At 44.3% G+C, this 20476-nt stretch overlaps 1 protein-coding gene across 3 annotated transcripts in view; it reads left to right on the forward strand.

Moving 5' to 3' along the window:
• The window catches only part of LOC138504145 (G2/mitotic-specific cyclin-B2-like), a 38952-nt gene extending 19248 nt beyond the window's left edge, over positions 1-19704 (forward strand). For all 3 annotated transcript variants that reach the window (XM_069624385.1, XM_069624383.1, XM_069624384.1), the window contains exons 4-9: positions 2764-2925; positions 13507-13665; positions 15459-15695; positions 17388-17528; positions 18363-18473; positions 19463-19704. In XM_069624385.1, coding sequence (XP_069480486.1) covers positions 2794-2925; positions 13507-13665; positions 15459-15695; positions 17388-17528; positions 18363-18473; positions 19463-19573 — 891 coding nt within the window. In that variant the 5' untranslated portion in view covers positions 2764-2793 and the 3' untranslated portion in view covers positions 19574-19704. The remainder of the gene's footprint in view (positions 1-2763; positions 2926-13506; positions 13666-15458; positions 15696-17387; positions 17529-18362; positions 18474-19462) is intronic.
• The last annotated feature ends 772 nt before the right edge of the window (positions 19705-20476 follow it).

Here is a 20476-nt window from a genome sequence, read left to right on the forward strand (position 1 = left end):
GAATGCACTTGGTGCATATCCTACTTTCACTATCCATTAAAACTAAAATGTGTTTTTGGGAATTAACCAGAAGATAAAACGTGAATGTCCTATAAATACAAAAGCCATGGCACGAGTCACCACAGGCGGGTTATTTGAAATACCATCCTCCCTCTCCGACTTAAATGAAGCACTTGCCTCATTACTGACCCATGGTTTACCTTAAAGTTCCTTCTTGCTCCTGTTGGGAGAACTGAGTGAGTTGAGCAGACCAGGTTACCCCAGTTTGAATGCTAGTGTAAATATGATTTCCTTAATGTCAATCACTGAGATAATGATCCGTTTTTTGGCAGAGGTCAGTAAGTAATCCTGACCACATCTAGCAATATGTGGGACTTCCTGCAGCACACCAAGCTGTTAAATGCTGGGCGTGCACAGCCGGACCTTGTGGCCTGCAAGCTGTTATGATCAAATCTATCCCAAGCATGAGGTTGTACGCATCTTTAGGTCTACAGGAATGGATCCCTCTTTGGGTCTACTTATTTCTGCTTTAGCTGTCTGATTCGTCTGCTCTTTAAGTAACCAAGTGTTAGGAGAATTCTCATGTCTGTGCTAATAGAGACCCCAAGCTCTTTTGCTGGACTTTAGCGTGAGACCTTTTGCCCCACGTGTTTTGACCGGATCTGGATTATGTTTCCTTTGTTTTTGGAGTCTGACAATCTCCATAGGCATCTACCTTTTGTATGGTGACAGAAATGATGACAAATAATTTCCTCATGAGGTTTAAATACCTTTTCTTGCGTGAACTGTTCCCAAGAATTGTAAAGTGAATAAATTACTTTTCTCATTCTCTTTGTAGGTCCAGAACACACCATGTTATGTGGAGTGCTGGAGGGGGAGGCGGGATTACTTGGTAGCCCCTTATCCTACCTGTGTGTTACCCTCACTATGTTAAATGGCTGGTGGCAGTAGTTATTTTTCCTACCATTATGCTTTTCTACCGCAGACTAAAGACTCAGCTGCAGTATAGTTTGTGGTCTTTCCTGGGTTTTACCCTGTGCACCAAGCCATGTTTGAGACCTTAGTTTGTTTTGCCTTTGGCAGGCTTCAGTCCTGAAACCCGTCTTTGGCTCCAGTTAGTTGGGTTACAACTCGCCTGTCTTTTGTCTATAGGAATGCCTGAAGGCAGCCAGTTCTGACTGGTTGGCTGTCTTTCAGGACAGCCACCCTGCTGTTTGTATGATGGCCTAGGCTGTGCATGAATGGGAGAAACCAGCTTAAAAGGAGTGTTTTTGGGACTAGGCAGTCGACCACTGGGAAGAAAACCTGTGGAAAAAAACGTGCTGCATCCTGGACTTTTTAATTGCCCAGTGAAGCCCAGCAGCTGTGCCAAACTCCTTTTTCTGATTGATGAGCAGCTCCGGCAGGGACAACTTCTTCCCTTGGTTAGTGGGACCAACTAACCCTGAGACAAACTTCACTGGACCATCTTCCTCCGACTGGCTGTACTTCTCTGCTTCTGCAGGAACCGAGTGCCAGGGTTTGAGAAATCCATACTGGAGCGAACGTCTGCAATACTGACAAACTCCAGGAGTCTACGAAGGATGACCCGAGCTAGTCCCCTCACCGAGTGCAGGTATTGGAGTGAAGGAAGCCCCACTTGTATCCAAGATCTGTGGTGGTGCTGTTTACTGCCTGCTGAAAAAGCACTGATAACGAAAAGAGGTCAGTGGCAGCTACAGGCTCATTTGCTGCTGCAAGAGTCCTCCAGATGTTGTCCTTATCGCCACGACTTGAGGCTTCAGGAACCCAGGATCTGAATCGCTGCAACAGGACGAACCAGCTGGACCACTCAAACCAGAGGTACTGTTCAGACTTTGGGTACTTGGCTTAGTGTCTTTAGCTTTGCTATTCTCCATGAGACTTGCAGTGGCTACTGAGTTCATTTCAACTTTGCTTTCCACAAGTGTAACAGCTTGTGACCCTACAATGATTTTCTACACTCACTAACTTATTAGTGCCTCAGCTCCCAAGACTGTTCTCAATTGTCTTTGGCTGTCCTGGCTCCCTGCAGAATCTTCTAGTCCATTGACTTTGATATTTTCTGTCCTTCAGACTTATTGTGTTTTTGCTAGACTTCATTGGAAGATGTAAGTATACTTGCATGCCCTAAGAACCTGTTTACTTTTTTTTTCTTCTTCCCCTTCTGCAACCACCAAATCTGCAAGTGTACTAGTGATGTATAAATGCCATTACTGTCCTTGTGAATGACTTCCTCTCTGGGTGTAGGAAGTGTTGCAAGCATCTTGAGTATCCATTTACGTATGCTGAGTCTGGAAAAGTATATTATATTTGTTATACAAATTGCTCTTTGTAAAGAAAGCTTATTTAAAAACTGATGTTGAATAAATGTTACTTGTAGTTGCAAATGTCATTGCTACCGCTCACATTTACCCCTCTTGAGAAGCCTGGCTGCTCAGTCAAACTCCCAACTTGTGTAGTTCAGGGCTACACGTTAGTCTGTGTTACTATGTCCATTCCTGCTTAACACCATGTTATGTGCTCCGCTGAGACTCAAAATTCGTGTTGCATTGTAAGCCCACTAACTTTAGCTTACTGGTGCTGCACATTCAGGGCCCTTAAATACAAGTGTAAGTGGGCCCTTGTTGCACTGTAATTTTAGATGTAAACCAATCTGCACTCTATTTACTTTGTGTAGGTGCACAGACTGGTTTTGGTGAATGGTATTTGTCTGTCGACTGACTACTTTTGCCTTGTGCCTAGGTACTCCACACTTCATCAAAAGATGTATCCATGGATGAGGAACAGCTGTGTCAAGCATTCTCTGGTGCCTTGATCAACATAGAGGAAATTGACAAGGATGACAACCCTCAGCAGTGCTCTGGCTATGTGAAGGATATATTTCTTTATCTCAGACAGTTGGAGGTATGAACTGTTTGCATTCCTTTGCAGATTCATGGACTTGCGCATTTATTTTCATTTGGTACATGACCAGACCTTGGGTTATCACAGCGTGGTTACAGACAGCTTGGTAATTAGTCTTGCATTAAAGAGCTTAAACATATTTTACAAGCAGTACATCCTACAAATAATGTAAGTTTTTATACAGTGAGGTTGCACTAGTATCCGATATGCAGTGTCTACTAGTATTGGTTGAACAACCCAGGTCGTTAGCTGCTTTTTGAAGCTGTGAAAGGAGATTTCTTTTTTGGATGTTGGTGGGGAGGGAGTTCCAATGTTTAGGTGCTAGGACAAGGAAACTGCTGCCCCCTGCTCTAGTGTCACCTCAGCTACAACAAAACTAGAAGTTGTCATTGGATCTCAATGTTTTAGTTTTTTCTTAAGGGTGTTCAGATGTAAGGGCTTTTTTGGAGACACATTTATGCGCAGTGCAGAGTTTTAAAGGTGATTCTGGCTTTGATAGGGAGCCAGTGGACATATTTCCTGATCTTGGACATGTGCTCTCTTTTTGATATCTATAATGCTTTATTTTGCAGGAGTTGTAGTTTGCAGAGATTGGTATTGGAGGTGCCTAGTAGCATGCTGCAGTAATCAAGCTTAGATAGTATCAGGGCTCTAGCTAGAGTGAGGCAGTTAGTCAGTGTCAAGAATTATTGACTGAGTGCAATCAACTTAGAAGTGTAAGCCGTGGCTGATGTGTTAATGTGTTTGGTCATGGTGAGGTTAGCGTCCAGATATACGCCTATGTTTTGACCTGTTTGAGAACTGGTATCCGGGTACCATCTATGTTAGTCTACATGAAGGGTTGCTATTTTGGATGGTGAGCCTACTATGAGGATTTCAGTCTTCTCATCATTAAGACCTAGGCTATTGAGTGCCATCCAGTTCTGGATGATAGTATATTTTGTTGATTAAGTGTCCTGGTCATAGTTCCCTGAGATGGGTATGAGGATCTGGGTGTCATCTGCAAAGTTAGTATAGAAGACACCCATATCGTCAAGAGCAGAGAAAAGGATTTTGTTTGCGTTGTAAAGTGTTGGGGAGATTGCAAGAGCCCTGGGCTACTCCTAGGGGAACTGGAATGTGGTCGGCAGCTTCCTTCCCTATAGACGCTCTGCTTGCTTGGCAAGGAAAGATTTTACCCAGAGTAGCGTCATTTGAGAAGTTAATCATTGGATAGTGATGTGCACAGCTTATTGTGATCAACAAGGTTGAAGGCTGCAGAGAGGCCTAGCAGCAATAGAATGAAAAGTTTTTCCGAGTCTCTGGTATTCATCTGGATTTTTAGGTCCAGGAGTCCTGTTTCGGTTCTATGGTTGGGTCTGAAGCCTGATTAGCTGGTTCAGTTCGAGATGTGATTGAACCGGTGTAAGCTATTTTATCTGAGTTTGAGGAGGTAGACTGTTGTTGTTGGCCGATATTTCCATTTTGTGTTTTTTTAGTAGCGGGGGTGACCCAGGCTGCTTTTTAGCTGGAACTTTGTTGGTAGAGAAGGAGTTGATGAAGTTAGTGATGGTAAGGGTGGTTGCACAGGCTTTCACTAGTTTTGGCTGGTACGCTGTCACCTTTGCAGTTGGAAGCTTTGAGTTTGGAAATGGTGTTGATCAATGGGGGGGAAGTGGAAGTGGAATAAGGAGTTGGGGATGGCAGTGTCGGTGGGAACTTTTTTATTTTGGCTGCGATAGCTTGTTGAAATCATGGTGCACCATTCTTTGCTGGAGTTGGTGGGGGGAGCACTGGGGGTGGGATTTTCTAATTCTCTGAGAATAGCAGAAAGTTCTTTCGAGTCTGAGGCATTGCTGATACGTGTGTTAAATGCATTGGCTTTGTGGGAGAGGACGGCTGTTTTGTAGTTTGTTAGCATCCTTGTAAGGTTTAGTTGACTCCGGGGTGTGGTTTAAGTAGGCATATTCGCAGGAGCATTTGGTTCTTCAAGAGACCAGCTCATCGTCAAACCATGAGTGGTACTTTGTCAGTTCGGCGTGTTAGATGGAATAGGTGCTACTTTATCAATGGTGATGGTGTGGCATTTATGGTAGTATGCAATGATATTGGGGTCGTTGCTAATGACTAGATTAGTTTCAAGAGTTTTGCTCAGAGTTGGGGGTGACATTAGCTTGCGTGGCTTTCTGGCTTCAATGGTTTCCACGGTTTTGTTCTTTTGAGGAATGGGTTCCTCCCTCAAAAAAATAATTTTATGCAGAAGTGATCTGTCCGAGAGGGGTGACTGAGTCAATGTTTAGGCTGATGTTAGACTGTATCCAATCCAGGGTTCTACACTTGAGCTGTGTGGGTGCGTTCACTAATTGTGTGAAGTTCATATCTTGGAGTGCTAGGTATAAGGTTGCAGCTTTGTGGTCTAGGTCATTGTTGAACCCTAGATTAAGGTCTCCAAGGAGGATGCTTTTGGTGTTGGGTTTGAGGGGTGTAAGAAGTAGTGTGATATTTCAGGGTTGCTATTTATTACTAGGTGTTCTGTATATTACTACAACATTGATGGTGGCTCTCGTTTACGGCGACTAGCAGCAGTTCATAGCCTGAAATGTCTTCGCTGGGACTGGATCTGAGTTGTAGATTACTCTCGCTATGATGGCTACACCACCTCCTGTGGTGTGAGTTCTGTCTGTTCTGAATATGTTGTAGTCTGGCGGTATGGCTAGTGCGAGTAGTGGACCAGAGGCTTGGTGTAGCCAGGATTCTGTGATAACCAGTATGTCCAGATTTTGTTCGGTGATTAGGTCATGAATTTCAATAGCATAAGCTTTGACCAAGCGTTGATGAGAACACTTTTAAAACTGGTCGATGGCTTTCATCAGTTGTTTTGATGCTTTTAGGTGTCAGGGGATGGGGGCGGGGTGGGGGTGGTCTGGGTAGAAAGTGGCTTTTTATTTGTTATTTATTTAGATGTAGTCATTGTGCTGAATATGGGAGTGCTTGGTGTGAGATCGGAGGCGAAGGCTCCTGTTGATTCCAACAATGGGCTAGATAGCTCTAGAGGTCTTGGGGGCATGCACATGGTCTGTTATTTGGTTGAAACGTATGAGCTCTCTAAGGGGAGAGCTTGAAGTAAGACTAGTGATGTGGTTATGGCTGGTTGGAAATTTAGGGGGGTGGTCTTAAGTGGAAGGAAGGGCGTTTGGTATGGGATGGTGTCTGGGGCATGCTAGTCTAGGGGGACAGTCTCTGAATACCAATAGATGGTTACCTGAGCAGGGAGTCTTATCCGGCACAATACAGTAGGGGAATATGGTGAGAAATAGCCAGGCTAGCATAACTATGGTGAAAGTGAGGTATGACTGGGAAGAAGTGTTTGGTGGTCATGGGCTTGACTGTACAAGATGATGGGTAACAGCACAGGTATGGTAATGGTCTGAACAAGTTAATGTGCGGTTTGAGGGGCACTGGGCTGGGTGTGCAGTGCAGAACAAGCAGGAGGTCTGGTACTGGATGTGCTGTGCTAACAATAGTATTGGGGTGGGCCCAGAGTGCAAATCTGCACGGAGCTGCCGCTAGTATAAATTAGTGTGTAGGGGTCATTATGCTTTAAAATACCATTAAAGGCTTGAAGCAATGATCTGCTAATCACACAATTGGCTTGTATTATTAGTCTGGAGGTGACGGGCATTGGGGTCACAGTAGGCTAAATGCAGTATCAGGTAAAACAACATCGCTTGTGCTAGACTACGAGCAGTAAAACTAAGCTGGGTAAGTGGAGTACTAAACTGAATAGGCTAAATGTGGTAATGTCGTCTATCTGATGTGCTTTTGAAATGTATTTTTTTTTAAAAATGGGTGCTTGGGGAATTTTGCTGTGCTTCACTATGAAGAATGATTTTTGGGAATTGAATTCCTTCATGCTGTTAGGATGCCTGTCCATCGCACATGCTTCCTGTGGTTGAAGTGCTGAACTTGGAACCGCAAATGGCCAGGTAGCCAATGGGCGCAGATCCTCAAATGGGCATTGTTCTGCCCACAAGTGTGTGTGTGTGTGTGTGTGTGTGTGGGGGCGCGGGGGGCGCATCTAAGCACTGAGTAGGGCTTTGTGGAGATCTGGATCTGTAGAGTAGCAGGGCTTCACTGGAGGCAATGCTCATTGGCTACAATGGTTGTCCTCTTGGTCAGCAGCTGGATGTGCTTGGTCTTTGTTGAATAATCTGTCACATGGCTACTTTTTTTTTATGATGTGGACTTGTTGCTCCCAAGTCCACTTGTGGTAAGGATCTCTGCTAATAAAATTGACCTGCTGTCCAATCTGGGACAGGTGCTACGTCTGCCCAGTGTTAAAGTGGATTTCTAAAAATCAACCGGTGGAGATATTTGGGAGGCAATGGTGTACAGGCAGTCTTGGTCATTGGACCAAACCAAAGAAGGAGCAGTGTGAAGGCTTGCGCTCAGCAGTAAGTGGTCTAGTCCACACAATAGTCAATGTCCAAAAAGCAACTATTTATTAGGCCTTGGAAATAGCAGTTTGTAATGTCACTCAACCATATACATTGCCTTAGTTTGGTAAGTAAGCTAGCACAGATGGCATGCATACAATCACAATGCCCTCTAAGTCCAGCCCTAGGATATATGGGGCCTAGTGCCCACACAAGTTCCATTACAAGTTTCTTCAGGGAAAGTGTTCTCAAAGGATGTATTGGGCTTGTAGTTGGGGAAGGAATAAGACTGGTAAGTTCTCCTCTCTTGGCTAGCCAGGCGCTAGGATACCTGACCCATGTGAAGAATGCTGACTCCTTCAGGGCACTTCACAGGATGAACGAAGATTAGTTCCAGCACCAGGTGCCACTTGCAGGCAGCAATAGGCCATCTTCAGAGTATGGTTGCAGAAGCAGTTACAGTAATGCCTTTGATGCTGACATTTTTAGAATGGCACAAACTGGTGATTAGTTCAAGCCACGGCTGCTTCAAAGTAGCCTGTGAGGTCCATCCAGGGACACTTCTGAAGGTGCTTTTGGAGATGTTGCCTAGTTGGTCCCACTAATCCACAGGTTGACGCACTGATGTTGGTCTTCGGAGTTCAGGCAGAGGGGTAGGGCTTCACTGAAGGGAATGGTGGTCCACTGCAGAAGTTATCCTGTCAGCAGGCTGCTCTTTGTAGGAATCTTGGCTTGTATTACACTCGTATTTTTAATATGCTTTGGACTCCATAAGCATCTACTTTTGTATTGACACACTGCACCTTCAGTGCAGTGTCAGAGGTCCTTTTTGGATTCCTCATGAGGTTTCAAGGCATGGTCTAGTAACACATTTTATTTAAAAAATAGATGGGCAACATAAAAAAAATACTAGCATTCTCTTTTTTAAAACTTCCTATGTAAAATTTTGAGCTATTCAAGCTCAAAATTTGCAAAAGCAAGCACATGGGCGCATCCATTTTGTGAAATGGATGCCCTCCTGTGCTGGCTTTTGCGGCACTAATGAAGGAAAAGCCAGCCAGCTGTAGTAAACAAAAGCTACCGCTGGGTGGCTTTCCCTTCATTAGTGCTGTACGTGGAGGACGGGGACCGGAGACCAGAGCAGGAAAGCTGCAGCTGAATCTCGGTAAGTGCTATTTATTTTTTTTAAAAAAGCAATAGCTGCGTTTTTTTTTTTTTTTTTAGTTTTCCGGGCTGGAGGAGCCCAGAAAAAGAAATAAAACCGCAGCTTTAAAAACGTTGTATTTGTTTGTGGTCGCTTTTGAAGCGACAGCAAACATAAATACGTTATTGTGTTGGAAAACGCTGCGGTTTTTCTTTCTGAGATTCTCAGGCTCCTCCGAGCCAGAGGAGGCTGAGAAACTTGGAAAGAAAAACCGCAGCGTTTTCCAACACAATAACGTTGTATTTATGTTTGCGGTCGCTTCAAAAGCGACCGCAAACAAATACAACGTTTTTAAAGCTGTGGTTTTATTTCTTTTTCTGGGCTCCTCCAGCCCGGAAAACTAAAAAAAAAAAAAAACGCAGCTATTGCTTTTTAAAAAAAAAAAAAAAAAATAGCACTTACCGAGATTCAGCTGCAGCTTTCCTGCTCTGGTCTCCGGTCCCCGTCCTCCACGTACAGCACTAATGAAGGGAAAGCCACCCAGCGGTAGCTTTTGTTTACTACAGCTGGCTGGCTTTTCCTTCATTAGTGCCACAAAAGCCAGCACAGGAGGGCATCCATTTCACAAAATGGATGCGCCCATGTGCTTGCTTTTGCTTGAATAGCTCAAAATTTTACATAGGAAGTTTTAAAAAAGAGAATGCTAGTATTTGTTTTATGTTGCCTATCTATTTTTTAAATAACATTTTTTACTAGACCATGCCTTTAAATACCTTGAGTGAACTGCTGTTCCCAAGAGTAGTGAAGTGACTGACTTTACTTCGTTCCTCTGTTGGTTCAGCACCCCCATCTTAGGTGGAGTGCTGGGGGGTGGTTACTTGGTAGCCCCTTTTCCTACTTACTCATGTAACTTTTTTTTTTTTTTGTTACCCTTACTACTTTTAATAGGTGATTTCAGTTTTACCACAAGCTGAATCCTCAGCTGCAGTATAGCAGCCATGGGTGACCAATGTGTAAAAATGGCCCGTCTTTTTTGCAGTTTCTTGTTAGTGAGGTCTTTCTTGGGTTTTACTCAGTGCATCAAACCAGGGTTAACCTTTTTTGTTCACTTTGCCTTTGGTGGGCTTCCGTACTGAAACCTGCCTCTGGCTCCAGTGTGTCTGGCAGGGCAGGGAGCGAGGGAGGTGCCTAAAACTCAGTTCTTCGTCTCCTTGGTCACCTGAATGCACCCAGTGCTGATTGGCTGGCTGTCCTTGCACGACATTCACCCTGCTGTATGAATGACAGCTAGGATGTGCATGAATGGGAGAAACCTGTATAAAAGGCAAGGCTTCTTGGACTGAAGACATCTACCACTGGACGCAACATCTGATGAATGAATCTTGCTGCAATATCCTGGACCAGTGAAGGCCTGCTGCAGTGCTGAAACTCCAATGCCACATCGACTAGCGCAGCCCTAGAATGGGTGACTTCTTCCCTTGGTTTGGTGGAACCAACTAACCCTAAGACTAACTAGCTTTGATGGAGGACCGTCCCCAACTGGCTGTATTTCTTTGCTGCTGCTGGAACCGAGTGCCAGGGGTCGATAAATCCGTAATCGAGTGCATGTTTTTAAGCCAGACCGAAGAGCCGGAGTACCCTTCTGAAGCAGAACAAGAGTCCCCTCACAAGTGCTGGACTCTAGAAGCAAGGGACCCTATCAAGTGTCCCAAGATCTGCAGTGGTGATATTTGCCAGTAGCTGAAACTGTGCAGTGCTGCTGAACTGAAAAGAGCACATGGCTGCCGCCAACTTTAGTGCAGGAGTCCTCCAGACTACCTGTCTTGTCCCCACAGCTGAGGCCCAGGATCTCCAAGGCTGCAACCAGAACAGAAGCCAGCTGGCTACTCTTCTTCAAACCTAAGGTTCTGCCCTGACCAATAGGTACTTAACTATTTTGTCTGTAGCTTGCGTTCTCAGTTGAGACTTGCAGAGCTGCTTTTTGCAGCGTTCATTTTAGCTGACTTTCACAAGACTCGGTTTGTGGCCCAACAGTGTTTCTCTACAAACTAGTGCCTCAGCTCAGACATTGTTCAAATAGACTTTGGCTGTCCTGGCTCACTGCAGACATTGACTCCAACTGTCCCTCAGGTGGTGCATAAGTTTAACTTGTATTGCTGGGAAAGATCTAATCTAGACTAAATTGGGAGATTGAAAAGTGCTCATATGCTCTGACAACATGTTAACCTTTTCCTTTCCACAACCTCAAGTGATAAAGGCCAATACTGTCTTAGTAATTGAAGTCCCCTCAGGGTGTAGGAAGTGTATGAATCATAACTAAAGGGTACCTACTTGCTTGTCTTGAAGTGTTTTTTTTTTTTTTTTTTTTTCCACATTGCCCTTTTTAAAGAATGCTTATTTAAACTGACAGTTAAATAATTATTTTACTAGAAAACCTTTTGTGTAGTGTATACTTCTATTTGTGGATTTCGATGCTACAGCTCACATTTACCCCTCTTGAGAAGTCTGGCTGCTCAGTCACTCTACCAACTTGTGTAGTACAGACCTATACCAATAGGTAGGTTGCCTAATACCAAGAGGACAAGACTGTCTAGTCTCCCACAGGGTTACTGCATGCAATCTTGCTTAACGCACACTTTACCTCAAGGTATGTGGACCGGGACCAGATGGCCCTGCCTCTGGCTCACACATGCTCACTTGCCCATCAAAGCTTTCTTTCCTGGGCAAGTGCATGACCTTGTATGGGATTGCCTGACCTGGGAGGGCAGGAAGAAGGCCAAACTGCAATATGATGAAGAGCACATGAAAAACCTTGTTGCATTGCCGTCTTTGGGTGCCTGCCACATTTAGTAGCAATTTGCAGTAAACTTAAGTGCAAAAGTGAAATGGAGAGTACATTTTACTGGTGCCACCAGCTTGTCCTTATTACAAAAGACCATAACTGGGCAGGTACAAAATATGAAGGTGCTGTGCAATTGACAAACATACAGGAATTCCAAAAGGGATGGTCTCAGTACTGACAGTTTCAGGGACTAGTGATAATGAGCAAAGGGGATGCTGAAGGCTGGACCAGTTAAAAGCAAGGAAAAGGGTGCACAACTGAAGTATTAGTTATAATGCGCTTAACGGTGTCTGGGTTTCGAACCTGTGTTGCTCTGCGTCTTGCTTCCAAGATGAGCGTGTTACCACTGAGCTATCGATGTATCAAAAGGTGCAAAAGAGAATGGCACACTGGCTTGGCTATGGACTGGACCGACCCGCAAGCTCGTCTGTCCACACATAGCCACTTTCCCTGGGAAACAGAGGATTGTGGGGGGGGGGGGTGGATTTGGGTGGGGGCTGTTTTTTCCATATATGGCATTTCGAGACCTGCCAGGGCAGGAAGGCCCAAGTGCAAATTACTTCCGAATATGGAACTTTAAATTATATGCTGCAATAAAATAAGTGCACAAGGGGAAAAGGTGGAACTTGGTAGGAGTCTCAGCTGCCCATCCACAAGTACACACCTTACACAGTACAACAACTGTATGTCACTGTGTGCAGTTTAAAAGAATGCCCCAAAGGAGATGGGTGTCTCCCAGTACTGATTGGTCTTGGGGACTTGTCAGGTTCCCACAGGTTTACCTGCCTCCAAAAAGTAAGTTTGCTAACCATTTGTTATACACCCAGACCCGGAGGTATCGCAGCATAGTTACAGATGGTGATTTAATACAATCTTGCATTATAAAGGAGTACAGTAAAAAACAGAAATGAGGTCGCGGTACAATTAGTATTGGTTGAATAACTTGGAATTATAGATTTCTTGATGGTGGGAAGGGCTTTCCAGTGTCTGGGGAACAAGGACTTTAAAGCTACTGCCCCCCCCCCCCCCCCTCTTTCTCTCTTTTGTATCATGGGATCTCGAGGTGTGCATTGTTGGATCAAAGGGGTCTGGTATGGGATTTCTTCATAACTGTATTGATGAGGTATTTAGGAGCTTTGTTGGCAATACATGTATGTGTGATGCTTAGTTTTGAATAGAATCCTGGCTTTGATAGGGAGCCAGTGATTGTCTCTCCTAATGTTGGAAATGTGTTCTGATTTCATGCCTAGTGCGGCTTGGAGGGCTTTGTTCTGCATAATTTGGAGCTTGACTATATTGGTGTTGGAAGTGCGAACTAAGGAGGAGGATATTGCAGTAGTCGCGCTTGGATAGTATTGGCGCTCTGGCTAATGTCACAGCTATCTGGTGTGAGGAATTTGCGACTTGGGGAGATGAGTTTGGATGTGTAAGATGTGGACGACGAGAGGGTGTTGACTTGTTTTGACATAGTTAGGGTAGCATCTAAGTCAAGACACTTGGTGTCTGCTTGTTTAAGCACTTCAATGGGGGTAAACCAGTCCAGTTTATGGAGGACAGCTGGTAACAACAACACTGCATACATATATTTGTTTGCTGGTTGAGCTTCACACTCGTGTCCAAGTTGCTGCCACCCCAGCGTTCAAAGCCAGTTGCTAGTCACTGGTTGAGCAACTCTTGCATGATCAGGTCTAACAAACCTATAAACTACTAATGCTTGCTGTCATTGTAGTTTTGTTTCCTGCTAGCACTGGGATGTGACTACCGGGGTAATTCCAGTGTTGGTAGCCATGTCATTAGCAGCCTTGCATCAATTTGCTTGCAGATTTTGTGGCTTTAACCACTAATGCAGGCAGTAAACTACTGCAGTGTTTGAAATGCCCTAGTCTTGCAATCCCCTAGATCTGCTGTTGGGCACCAGGTAACCATTTTAGAACTAAATACCTGTACATATATACTTGGGTCTGCTGTATTGATTTGTAGAGTTGAGCAGGATTTAGCTTTTCATTGGCTCAAACACTTCTCGGTATTGGCAGCATTTCTTAATAGGTTTGGTTCTAGTCATGTAGCAGTGCAGATGAGCCTGGTCTAGAGCTCCTGAAGAGGCCTTCAGCAGCTTAATGGCAGCCTTATTTGGTGTTTTTGTCTTCAATACTTTTAATGGAATTTTTTTTTCATTGTAGCTTGAGCAGCCAGTGTATCCAAGGTATCTTGACGGAAGAGAAGTTAATGGCCGCATGCGTGCAATTCTGGTAGACTGGCTCATTCAAGTTCATGCCAAGTTCCAGCTTCTCCCTGAAACACTATATATGTGTGTTGGAATAACGGATCGCTTTTTACAGGTACGCTGCTGCCAAACTACTGCTAGGGGATATTTATTTTTGGGGGGTGGGGGGGATGGGGTACTGGTAATTTGCCCCTTTGAAGGGGTGGGAACAGGCAGTGCAAAGCACCTGAAGCTTTAGTTAATACCATGCTGTAATGGTGAAGTTCCTGCCATAAGCAGGTACTGACTTTCCAATGCTTCGTTTAAGTATGACTGATATGCCAGTCACATATACCGCATTTAGCATGGTATTAATAATTTCAAAAGCATTTTTATCGGTAGCTGTTTCCTAAACATGTCAAGCATATCACATTGTATGAAAACAATCGGTGAAGGCTGACGCTGCTTGCCATCAACCAGTGCTCCGTAATCTGGTGTAGCTTGAAGCAACAGCAGCACTTGGCTGCTGTCGGGCAGGATTACGGATGCTTATGTCTGAAATTCAGCTAGGCAATCGCACTGGCTGCACAACATTCAGGGCATTTTCTTTAAATCTTACAGCAGACTGGGCCACGGGATTCACTGCCCCCTTATGATCGCACTGTTCAAGTATATAGTCATCAAATAATTAGCAACTTTGAAGATGCCACTAACCTTTTGCATTGTTTAGTTTACCTACTTTTTAGATAATTCGCAAACCGTTTAAAGATGCACATTTTCTTTTTATGCTGGACACTGAATGGAAATGGTACATCTTTAGCAGTTTGTTGAATGGTGTATCTACATACAGGATTTCAACCAGGGCCGTTTGTTTCTTTTGGAGCTGCATGTGCAAAACAATTAAATCAATGTGTTAAATTCAGCTAGACCCGCCAGATTGGCCTATTCCAATCGTATCACTGTTCTCCTCACGCAGAGTGCATGCAGGTGGCACTAGCCTCCCAACCATGGCAGTGACCTTCTGGAACACACTCGCAGCCCAATCAGAATCAGGATGATCGAATCTCGTGCAGCTTTCCGGCAGGCCATCAAGACTAGGCTCTGTCTGAAGGAGCCTCACCTCGTGCCTGTTGCCATGCTTGTGTCTGCTTCCTTGTTACTTTCACCTATTCTAGTCAATGAAACTGAGTATGTAACATAACACTCTGTACTAGGTATGAATGCTGGGCAGCTTCCATGTAACCCTGAATCAAGCCTTCTTGCGTCTCCTTATAGCGTCTCGATGCCCGTGGGCCGTAGTGCGTGCTCCAAATACTAGACTGCAGTGCAGCTAGTAGTTTTCCACATGTAAAATTGCCATTGGTGCTTGCATTCCTGTATTGGGACATATCACATCAAATTCCATCCTAACCTTCAATAAAATTGGTAAGGCTGCCTTAAACTGTCCCTTCAAATGGCAACATGTACTGCTGGATGTACTTTTTTTTTTCTTGCAAGCTGGGACTTGTGCAAATTATCTTTCTACACACGCATCAAATCGGTAGCTTTGTTCCCCCCCATTCGGCACACTGACCGGAGCCCTTCAAACCCAGATGCAGCCCCTTCTCTCACCATGCACACAACTTTTGTTTGCTGTAAGGAGAGGGAGTGGACAGGGTAAGACACCCAGGGACTTCAGACACCAATATGAACCGAGATTTTGGTGTCTGATTCTAAGAGCTACTGGGAAGCCTCAGGCGAGCTACCAGTGGCTTCGATCTACTGGTTGGAGATCATGGGTCTCCTTTACACTCCACAAAGACTTCGTGGATAGACTCCAATATGATGGAGTAGGGCGGGCCGGCGAAGCAGTACATTTTAGAATCTGCCTGATAGACTGATTGGCTATAGTTTCATCATGTTTATGTACATTCTTGCTTCAACTTTCAGATCCAACCAATTTCCAGAAACAAGCTTCAGCTGGTGGGTGTTACTGCCCTACTTTTGGCATCAAAGTATGAAGAAATGTATGTTCCTGAGGCTGGGGACTTTGTGTATATGACTGATAATGCATACAGCAAAGCGCAGATCTTAGAAATGGAAATGCTGATCCTACGGGGGCTGAACTTCAGTTTGGGGCGACCACTGCCAATACACTTCTTGAGGAGGGCATCTAAAGCCAGTAAGGTAAGTAGAATGGTGTGACCCGTTGACCTGAGCCTGAAACAGAGTGCTACATTAACAAATTGTTGGCTAAAGTATTGAAAGGGTGCGAGCCGTGCTCTTCAAAGTATAGCCAAAGGTTTAATGCCAGCATTTTGACCCTGCATACAAATGTGTGTAACTTCTCAACAATGACTGAACAATGCATGGCTCTGTTGGATCACTATCACTTGGGCAACTGTAGGGCTTGTTGTAGTAGATGGTGTGGAAATTCAGAACTCTTCAATGCATGGGTAACTTCAGTTTTGGCCAAAGCAGGAGCTGGTCGTCATTCTGGAAATTAATATTCAGGTTAATTTTCATAGCTCATTGTAACTACATTGAAGTTGATCAGCTGATAGTCGGTGTGGAATATGTTGTGGTGAATGCACAGCTAGCGATGTGGGTGGCTTTTCACAGCCGATAATTTGCCCAGATGGTCAACTGTGCTTTTTATGTGTCTGTTTTTTATTTAGTTTGTCATTGCTCTGATCCTGTAGATTCCTGTGCACAACAGATTGATTATGGTGACTAGTAAAGACCCTAATTCGGGTTGGCAGTGGGGCCTCAGGTTCATCTGCTTTTTTAAACCATTTCTAATGTGTGCTGCCTCCCATGCAGATATACTGGTCACATCTAGAAATCCTAGGTTGGTGTAACCTTTTCACACACCTTCCATAGTAAGGGCTGACTGCAGGAACTATTTGCTCTTGTAACACTGGGTGGGGGGTTTGGTGGCTGGGCACAAACTCCCACATCACACTATCTGCGAGCAAGTTCTCATTGCTATAGTCGTGTTTGACTCACTTCTTGCTTGGTGTTGATTATGCACTCGTGGGTTTTGTGTGCATCTTGAAAAGGCATTAATGCTTTGATCAGAAGCGTTGTTACACCCCACCTTGTAGAACGAGGGTATCCTTGTAAATTGGGCCCACAATTGCCAGCCCCATGGTCTTGAATATGTGCTGCAGCAATAGGTGTAATTCTGTGCCTGCTGCAAGTTCATGCTTTTAGGCCTTGTATTCCTTTTTAGGATGCCATTCATCAAAATGATGTCTAGTAAATGGGACTGGCATGACCTCCCTTAATGTGCATTACTGCACAACTAACACAAACTGCAGATGATTGCATGTAAATGCGTTAGTATGAAATTCGGTAGTGCGAGGTTGTTCATGCCTCGAGGGCTGGAGACGTTTCAGGTTTTCAGGATACCCCCTCATTAATGACATAAATGTGAATACGGCATAATTTTGCTGCTTGTTGAGGGCTGTCGTAGGAACCTGGATTCCAGCCCTGGAGTTGCCAACTCTGCTCTAGCTGAAACCTTTAGTTGGGCACATCGAAGAATTTCTTGTATGACTCAACTTGTGCTAGAGCTGGAAACTGAACACTGGGGGGGGGGGGGGGGGCACTGAAGTGGATGCAGACACCTGATGGGTGTTGGACAGTCACCCCAAGATCAGGTTGCATTCTGATGTTCTACATAAATGTAGCTAACTAATCCCCCTGGCTATCTCCCAAACTGGAAGCAAATTCTGTTGGTTGGAGATCAGCAAGTGTTCATATAATCCATTTTCTGATGCACCTAAAAATATCTATTAGATTAAAGCCTTGCAGTGAATGATTTGTACCACTATCACCAGGTATTGCCTAAACAACTTATGTTTGTAATCTCAGGCTGATGCCGTACAGCATACGCTGGCAAAGTACTTGATGGAACTTGTGTTGGTTGATTATGATATGGTCCACTTTCGGCCTTCAGAAGTTGCTGCAGCTGCTTTGTGTCTGGTTCAAAAAGTTTTGGAACAAGGCACATGGGTGAGTTTGGTACTAGTGTGATGTATATTTTGTGCAGTTGCATGGTATTAGTTTAGTACACCAGGCAACACGCAACTCTCAATGCATTATGGTTATCTGGTGGGGTAAGAGGGGTGTGTGTGTGGGGGGGGGGTGGTTAAGGCAGGAAGCCAACTTTGGGTATGACTAGCATTTGACTTGTTTAAATATCAAGTTATTGGGGAATTTAACTAAGTTACTATGTGCCATTGCTGATCAGCACCAGGAGTTAATATAATTGTGGGGTGGGTGCCTTACTCCCTTGGCAGAGTAAGGCATAGTGGCTGTCACCATGTGAAGCCTTGCAAACTAACAATTTTTCTCAGTTCTCACAATTTATGCACCCTTTGCTTTACAATTTTGAACTCCTGCTGGATGGTGAAGAGTAGCCTGTTGGCCAAGACGGCCTGGGTTTTGTGGCTGGGGGATATGGTTGTCTTTGCAATAAGACTGGAATCTCAAATTTGTGTTCTTGGGCCCATTTCTATTTAAGTAACTGGCGGGGGAGGGGAATGTGTAGTTCCTTACTTGTGCCACAGCTAAATGGTGGGACTAGGGCAAAACAGCCTTGATCCCACAAACCTGGATAAGTTTGGAGACAGCAAATGCTAAAATGCATGATGAATTTGATCCAGCACTGAATGGCCCATGTTTGCTTAGATTCCCCTTTCCTAACTGGTAAGTTGGCTCAGTTATGCAACTTTAATATGGTTTAAAAAGAAAATGGAGGATCTTTGAGTTTAAGGTTTTCCAAGTGAAATAAATATGAACCTGCTGATGTCAGATCATGCTTTATTGCTAATTACTTTATTTCAGGATTGTACTACACAACACTACACTGGTTATGCAGAAGAGAACCTGTTACTAATCATGAAACACATGGCCAAGAATGTCATAAGGGTGAACAATAACTTAACGAAAAATGTTGTAAGTATTGTGTGTAGTTTATGCTGCCTTGCATCTTCTATTATTTTCAACTAGGAGTGCAGACCAGCTAACCCAATATAGGAAAGGGTTGGGAACACAGCCTTCATTCTGGGGTCCATTGCACTGTTGGGATGTCCATGAAGATCAATTTTTCATGGATGATAAACCTAGTCAATCTGGAATACCATATTGACTAGGTGCTTGATTTGGGGTGGTTAATACATAACATTGAAACAGGTCTGAGATGCACTTGTGCATCCATTGCGTTCCAATACCACCAATGGAAGAATCTTCGAAAAAATTCTCCCACAGATTTGTATATTGCGTGTAGCCAACGGAGTTGCCTAGCGTTCAGACCTTCAAATTCCGCATGTGACATTGTAATGACCACCTAAATGCTGATGGCCACTAGGAAGATGTCCAAATCCTGAAAATGGTCAGATCTTTCATTATTGCATCGTGGTCCATCAATGGGGCACTGTAATTTGTGTCAGAGCCTGTTGTATTTCAAAGTGTCCTGTCTCCCCCTTCAGTGCACGAGACCACTGGTGCATGAGGGCCTGCCTTTTTGGTGTATAGCGGCTTGAACACCTTTTCACCTTGTGTAGATGAATCTGTGTTCCCTTGCGTTACATTTGTACACTAAATGGCTTGCAGCTCATTGTTTCCACACAGGCACTAGAGAATGCATACCTCCTCTATTATATAATTGTCAAATGCACTAGGCTATAAGTTTCACTGACTTTCTTTGTCACAAGCCGGAGTGGTTCGTTATCAGCACTGCATGGCACCATATTCCTTATCTTATTTTATGGTGTAGCGGTGGCATAAAATGCAATAGCCAAAACTGCGTTGGTCACTGACTACTCCAAGGGGCTCAGCTTTACTTAAATATGGCGGGTCACCGGGCTCTTGCTGCTAGGGCAGTAACTAAAGATTACTTGTTATTCTGGTCAGTCTTTAATTTGTTTTTTCTTTGTAATCTGCAGGCTATAAAGAATAAATATGCAAGCAGTAAACTCTTGAAAATCAGCACAATCTCTTGCCTGAAAACGGAACTCCTTGAGAACCTGTATACCTCCTTAATGGAGGGGTGCTAGCTATAAACTGGATTTTAGTTTCTTTCTTGCACTTTTTTCACTGCTGCTTTGTAAATAACTGTTTTATCTTGATTGTAAAATATGTATGAGGCGTTTGTAAATAGAAGAATAAAGGTACTTTTTTAATAACATTTGCAGGTGGTTTCTAAATTCTCATGCTCCCTAGACCAGTGATTTGCAGTTCAAGCTGTGAATCTTTAGTCCCGACTGATGCACATCACTGATCTTGCTCCTAAGATGGGAGTACAAATAAAGAGCTACCCTATTGGGAGAAGGAGGAGGCACATGCAACGCCTTTTTCCTTTGCAGAGGAAGAGCCTGCACCTTACAGGCCTAGCTGCACATTGCACCATGCAAGTTGTGGTTGTTGGGAGCTTTATAGGCAAGGAGTATAATACCTCGTTGGGCTATGGAGGATTTTATTGCCAATCCATCCTGACTAAGCAACAACGTGGGGAGTTCTGCAAGGGCGCCATACTGGTCAGTGGGGGAGAGGTGCATCCAGTGGGTTGTACAGTCAATCACTGCTGCTTAAATCTAACTGAATACAGTTTAACTGGTCACACACTGGGACAGGCAGCCTTGGAGGTAGCAGTACAGCCAGTGGCATACATGTACTTTTTGGGCCAGTGGTCAGTAGGAGACAAGCTGACGGAGCCACAGTGGCTGCCTTTGCAGGTGGATCTGGTGTAAGCCTAAATTTGTTGTTCATGGCAGCCAAGCCTTTTTGGTGAGTATTACTTCTGCTATAAAGGATGGTGTTGGTGCTTGCATTAGGCCAGACAAATGAGTCCTTGTCCATACGAGATGCTGGACAGGGCTTGAAATGACTGGCTGCAAGGCCTAGTATATTTGGGGATCTTGGCCTAGGAAACAACTGGAGGGTGGTGAGGTTTGTTTCCC

The sequence above is a fragment of the Ambystoma mexicanum genome, chromosome 11 (assembly GCF_040938575.1).
Source record: "Ambystoma mexicanum isolate Mex_15411 chromosome 11, UKY_AmexF1_1, whole genome shotgun sequence".
Taxonomy (NCBI): Eukaryota; Metazoa; Chordata; class Amphibia; order Caudata; family Ambystomatidae; genus Ambystoma; species Ambystoma mexicanum.